We start from the raw sequence: 6648 nt of genomic DNA, 5'->3' as shown, positions 1-6648 counted from the left end.
TTAGTAAAAGTTAATGTGAAGTAGCATGTCCAGTATGTTATGTATCAACTTATTAATTTAATAAGGTATGTTCTTGCAAACTTGATTTTTATTTTCCGTTGCAATCAATTACACTACCCGGTGCCAACACATCGTGCGAAAACGAGGCTCGGCGTCCGCTCGTGTCGAACACTGATTCGTTCGTCTTCTGAGTCTACCGGCATTGCAATCCAGCTTCATCTGCTAAAAGTACACCATGAAGTGGAGTGCGTTTTATATACTAACATTACCTTTTTTTGTTTCTGTTTTTTGCAAAGTTAATCAAGACACAATTGACAACAATATAATTGTTACGCAAATGGACAGGAAGATAGATATTGCTTCCCACTTAGTGAAAACTTACACGTCGATCACAATCGAAAATAGGGGTTCCTCTACCGTGAGATCATTCCTATATGTGGTTGATCCTTCTCTGCAGACAAAGCTTTCGTTTATTGGAGCTGTGGTAAGTACTGCCAGATTGTGTCTTAAATTCATTTATAAATAAGGTCACATCTGACACTGTCCTTATGAAGACAGCATACCAGCAGACGACGGGTTAGGATTGTCAGTTTATTCGTGTCAGGATTATTGTGTTGGAGTTTGAACATTGAAAATAAGTAAAGCATTATAGCTTAGAGACGTATACTGTATTTTCAAGCTTTGACTTACGTAAATACTGTTAATGTTAGCCAAATGACAAGCATGTCGGTTGCAAATTTATTATGGGGCGTGGACTTAGTCGAAGCAGGCATTAGAAGTAACGAAGTACCCAAATAACGAAGAGAAATGCTTTGTAGACATAACAAGAGGAAAAAGTAGTGATATGTAGGAATAAGTTTAGAAAATATCATTCATAACTTACATCAAAATGAGTGAAAAGTGAGATTGTGTACAAAGCTGTTTTCTTTCTTTTCATCACCAGACTAAAGACAATAAAGATGACAGGCTGAAAGTACAGCAGACAACCGTTTCAGGTCATGAGTAAGTAAAGGCTAAGGAAAGCGTTGAGAATGACCATTGATATTAGACCATATCTGGGGGGTGTGTGTGTGATCGAAAAAAATGGCACCCTAGCATAATGCATGTTTAATCCTTGTCTCTTACAAGCAGACAGTTGTCTTGGTGTCTGATCCTAATTGGTATCAGAGATCTTGACTGAGTATCGATTGGGCACAAGGGCTCATAGAATTGTTTTGTATTATATAATATTGTATTTTAACATTAGTTTGTTTAGGAGAGATGCATATGTGTGTGTGTGTATCTAATATACATATCTACTAATGTTGCAACTAATCAACATGTGACATGTTCATTTGTAAGTGTTCTTGTATGAGTCAAAAATAAATTTTTGTGCTTTATATAGACAATAAAGATTGATTAATTTTCTTTTTACTCACAGGAATAGAAACAGAGACAAGAAGAAAAATATGAACATAGCAGAAAATGATATACTGTTACATTTGGTATAATAAATATCTTTTTGTTTTCCTAACTGCAGTGACAAGAAATTCTGGAGGGTGACACTTCCATCTGGTTTGGATGCAGGTCGAAGTGTAACTGTTGATGTGGAGGCTATTTTTGCTCATGCATTGACCCCCTACCCTTCACAAATAACTCAGGCGGAGAAGCAGAGTGTGGTTTTTGATGGAAATCTTTACTTTTACACACCGTACCAAACAGTCTCACAGAAAACTACTGTTGTAACTTCTTCTGCTGTGGTGGAGTCTTACACAAAGACTAAGCCTGTCTCCATTTCTGACAATGTCATCACCTATGGACCATTTGAAAACAGATTACCATTCAGTGAAGTGAGTGCTTCTATTAGACTTTAGTTAAAATGGTTTAAGACCTTTTTTTCTCACAAACTGACTTTTATGTTCTCAGTTCAAATTTTTAGATAGCAGTGTAAGTTGGGAACCATAGCAGAGTGTAGTACAGTTGAAACTCCTGATTAAGTTTTAATCCCTGTTAATCCACTACTAATCAGGTCTTACCTGAAAAGGGTCTTAATCAGGGCATCAGCCAGTCTGCTTTCATTGCACAAACCATGACTTCAAACACATAAAGTTCTTAAAATATATCATTCTGCACATTGAGAATATTTAACTCTTGTTTAATTTCCTTTTCATTATAAATTGGGTAATCTGTGTCTGATACTTTTTTCTCAAATGCACTTTTTCCATCTCAGATTCAGTTTGTACAATATGCTTCATACCTGATATTGTTGCATTTTATTTTATAGGAGAACTAGCTCTCCATGTAAGAGATCATATATCTTGGTGGACAAAAGTGCTCTCTTAAATTACACCAAATGTGTAGGTTTTGAAGACACAATTTCTGGGAAAAAAGTCACAATAAAGAGCAAATAGCTGGTTACAAGAATCTTTTGTAAATATGTGACTTCTGGCTATGATGAAGGACTATTGACTGATGTGGACTGGTAAGACATAACTGTGAACAAGTAGTCTCTCACAGACTCTGTATTTGCTTGTTGTGTGCTCACAGCTGCTGCTGGAGAATGCTTTGACAATGCTTTACTGCTATCTGTCATATTCCTGTGATGGTACACATTAATGGTGAATAGTTTTTGCTGTTTTCTTTGTGTGTGACAACAGGCACCGCTAAGGGTTCATGAGGAGAACAACGCAGCTTTCTTGACAGTCACCTACCTTGAACGTATTGTAGAGGTTTCCCACTGGGGCAACATTGCTGTGGAGGAGCATGTGGACTTGAGACATTCTGGAGCTACACTGAAGGGGCCATTTTCTCGCTTTGACTACCAGAGGAATCAGGATGGTGTTTCTTCTGTCAAATCATTCAAGGTGAGAAACAAATTTTGTAAAGCATTTTGTCTTGTTCTTTTGAAATCTTGTAGCTTCTAGATAAACAGCATCGAGGAAAGAATCCTTTCTTACCCCTTCCCCCTACTTTTTTTTTCACTAGGATTATTTTACATTATCTTATTTTGTAGTCATCCCTTGATGATTAGTTGCCACCTCCACAAATTTTGATGACCAGTCTCTTCATTCTTTGGAGAGGTGAAAACAAAAATCTCCTTATAGACATGTATTTAGTCATGTTTATAAAACTGTAGAGTTTCATTGTTGTTCACAGAGGCTCCATCTAATTTGTAATGTCTTTTTCATTTTAGACTATATTGCCTGCATCTGCTCGTGATGTGTACTACCGAGATGAAATTGGAAATATTTCTACAAGTCACATGCGAGAGCTGGATGATTCTGTTGAACTTGAGTTACGACCTCGCTTTCCACTCTTTGGGGGATGGAAGACCCATTACTACATTGGGTACAATGTTCCCAGCTATGAATATCTCTACAATAAGGGTAGGGATGTCCTTTAGCTGCAGTTCATTTCATTGCTTAATTATTTCCTTGTGAAGTACAATGTTTACAACGTACTTTGTACAAAAGCAATTCCAAATTTGTTTCTTTGTTTTTTGAATGACATTCTTTTCTACTTTCAGGAGACCACTATGCCTTGAAAATGCGGTTTGTTGACCATTTGTATGATGATATGGTCATCGATGAAGCCGTAATTAAGGTCATTCTGCCAGAAGGAAGCAAGTAAGTGATGATTTTAGTTATGAACTGCCACCTTTCCACTCCAGCTCCCCACCAAAAAAAAAAAAAAAAAAAATCAAGGTCACTTTTGCTTTAACTTGTATTTTATGCTGTAAAAATGCATTTTACTTTCTGTTTGAATTTCTATTAATTCACATTCTTACCCTCAGAGACATGAAGGTACGAACGCCATTTGATGTAATACGTGAGGAAGATGATGTTCATTACACTTACTTGGATACAACGGGTCGTCCAGTTATTGTGATGAGAAAGTTCAACCTTGTGGAGCAACACATCCAAGATTTTGAGGTAAAATATTTGATGCAAGTTGAAACGATTGTTATCGTATACAAATTATAATACTGATATCTATCATCCATACAGCTATTTGAGTTTTATATAACATTTTAGGTGGAGTCTAATATAGGGTTAGGGGTGCAAATGTATTTTATGTTCCAAGCCTTCCCTTTCTCTTGTTTGATTTTTAGACATCAGGAAAGTGCTAAAAATCTTTAATTTATCAAATGAAAAAACAGATTTGATCCGATAATTTGGCAATCAAAATTTTGTTTCCCTTATAATCACTGTATATTACTGTGATGTGTAGAAAAATACTAGCAAAAAAGTAATGTTTCATCTTTGCTAGAAGCAGAGACACACTACTTTAAAGTTGCAAAGTTGTGTTTCTCATATTTTGAGAATTTTTTGTTTGCATTCGACTTTAAATAGCTGCCGAGTCATTCAGTCAAGTGTTGTCTTCTAATTGTAACAGACAAAATTTCTTATGAGTTTTTAGTCTTTTCAATTAATCTGGGTTGTTGAAATGGCTGAAGACTTAAGCATGCTTATGGGATATCCTTACATCTTTGTGCAGCTGCACTACACATTCCAGCGCTTCATGCTTCTTCAGGAGCCACTTCTGGTTGTTGGAGCTTTCTATCTCCTATTCCTTGCTGTTATTGTTTATGTCCGCCTTGACTTTTCCATCACAAAGGTAAGGTGATACATATTTAAAGATCTATTACACATTACTGTACATTCTGCAGATTACTTGCTTATTTTGTTTTTAAGGCAAACACTTTGCATATTGCTTAAAAATTGAAAAGTAATTGGGGTACTTTTGAGATTTTAGGGATAAAAACACCATACAATTTTACAGACTATTAGGAGGTCTTGACAACACTTATCATTGTCATTGAATGCAGCAGGAAGAGCTGATGTTAGCATTTTTTTTTTATCACTCACAGGATGAAGCTAAAGAGAGTCGCTTGCGAGTGGCTAGCTTGGTGGAGGAAGTGCAGAGTGTTCAAGACAGACGTAGTGCTCTTTACCAAAGCTATGATGATGCAATCAACCGATTCAAAACGAGCAAAGACAGTGGTGCATTCTTGGCCAGCCGCAAGAAGGTAGATGCTGATTATCGTCAGCTGACTACCCAGATCCACAGCCTTCAGCAGCAGCTGAAGACTGAAGCCCCAGAGATTGCTGACAAGGTAGTGTGGTTTTAATGTTTCTAAATATTACTCTTGAAAATGTTTTCTTGCTGTATACTAGAACACCTTCATGGTCTAGAGAAGAAAAAAAAAATTGTCATTAACCAAAAACAGTTACTGAAGTGTGAAGAATTTAAAGTAGGTATTTCCTGTTTTGAACTTTTTAAAAATGAGCATGGTCATATAAAGTTCACCTGATAAATATTCATATATATTATATTACATATTATAATGATTAATTTACATTTCCAGTTTTTAGTGCACAAGTTACTGTTAATACATGAACTGCTAATAAACAGTCTGAAAGAATATAAAGTATTATGCTCCTAGTGGAAAAAAGTGCTATCTTTGCTCCAAGAGTATCTTTGGCTCTCAGTGTCTGCCATTTTCTTTCAGGTTGATAGTATTTTCTTTATGTGCTCAATATGTGCCACCTGATTTCCACCGTTGTTGGCTGAAATGATCCAAAAAGTATTAATTAAGCGCTGTAGATGGTCGGAGAGGTGATGGGGAAGAGATACTGAGGTAAACTCTTTTCCATGATGGTTGGTGTGCGCCAGGGGGCGTCACAAGTAAAAGGTTGAGAACCACTGTGTTAAGGGATTAGTCACAATATTACAGCAATAGATGACTGTAGTGAATGGTGTATATATATAATAACCTTTGGTCAGGTGCTGAAATCATCAATGTGTTTTTGTATTAAAACTTTGAGGTGCATTTTTAATCTTTTAAATTTTACAGCGTAGTACAATTCTCCTGAATTTTTTTACACACCTTTATTTTTTTTTAATCATGTCTATACACCTTTATTTTCAGGTGGCTGAACTGCAGCGACTGGACAGTCAGTACAAGGAGCAGATAGCCCTGGCCATATCCCTGGCTGAAAAGCTGGTTGCCAACAAGATCTCTCGCCAGCAGTACCTTGATTCAGAGGGGGGTGTAGCTACAAAGCGTGAGGAAATCTACCAGAAGATGGAGGGTGTGAGAGCCACGTTTTAAGTGCATCCACAGAAGATCCATCACCTGCATCTGTCTGGCAATATTTGTTATTCCAAGAAAGAAAAATGTCTAGGGTGCAGAATAAGTTTAAAGGGGTTATAGTACCAGATTGCACATCCTGTCCAATTTTACACTGACAATGCTCAGTACTCCCCCTCATCCCTTTCGCAGGAAAAATTAGTGTAGGCTATTGTCTTTTTTTTTTAAAGATCTGAATCTGATTTTGTTCATACTACTGAAAACTCTTCTCTGCCTTTTTTTTCTTAATAATAATCTAAGATTTCTATTTTCACTACTTTTTGCTTACCAGAGGTTTTTTTTTGTTCTGTTATAAATTAAAGCAGATAACTTGAGCACAGGCTAACTTCATGGCATTGAAAGTAGCACATGGTTTTCAGAAATAATTTTTTTTAAGCAGTAAGTTTTTGTACTATTTTGGAGTTAAATCAAGGGTTTTAACATCATGACAGTTTTGTGCCATAATCCCATCATATTTGTGTTTATGTAAACCTGTTGAAGTAAATGTCTCTTATAGTATCAGTTTGTCAGTGTTT

General features: G+C 36.3%; 1 protein-coding gene across 1 annotated transcript; it reads left to right on the top strand.

Moving 5' to 3' along the window:
- Nucleotides 1–118: 118 nt before the first annotated feature.
- On the top strand, nucleotides 119–6631 carry LOC112571528 (dolichyl-diphosphooligosaccharide--protein glycosyltransferase subunit 1-like). Its single transcript, XM_025250561.1, has 10 exons — nucleotides 119–484; nucleotides 944–1002; nucleotides 1520–1829; nucleotides 2637–2843; nucleotides 3173–3365; nucleotides 3506–3605; nucleotides 3773–3911; nucleotides 4477–4596; nucleotides 4850–5095; nucleotides 5912–6631. Exons 1-10 carry the CDS (start codon nucleotides 236–238, stop codon nucleotides 6092–6094), a joined length of 1806 nt encoding a protein of 601 aa, XP_025106346.1. The 5' UTR covers nucleotides 119–235; the 3' UTR covers nucleotides 6095–6631.
- The last annotated feature ends 17 nt before the right edge of the window (nucleotides 6632–6648 follow it).

Source organism: Pomacea canaliculata, linkage group LG9, assembly GCF_003073045.1.
Source record: "Pomacea canaliculata isolate SZHN2017 linkage group LG9, ASM307304v1, whole genome shotgun sequence".
NCBI classification, from domain to species: domain Eukaryota; kingdom Metazoa; phylum Mollusca; class Gastropoda; order Architaenioglossa; family Ampullariidae; genus Pomacea; species Pomacea canaliculata.
This window is presented reverse-complemented; position numbering and strand designations above follow the sequence as displayed.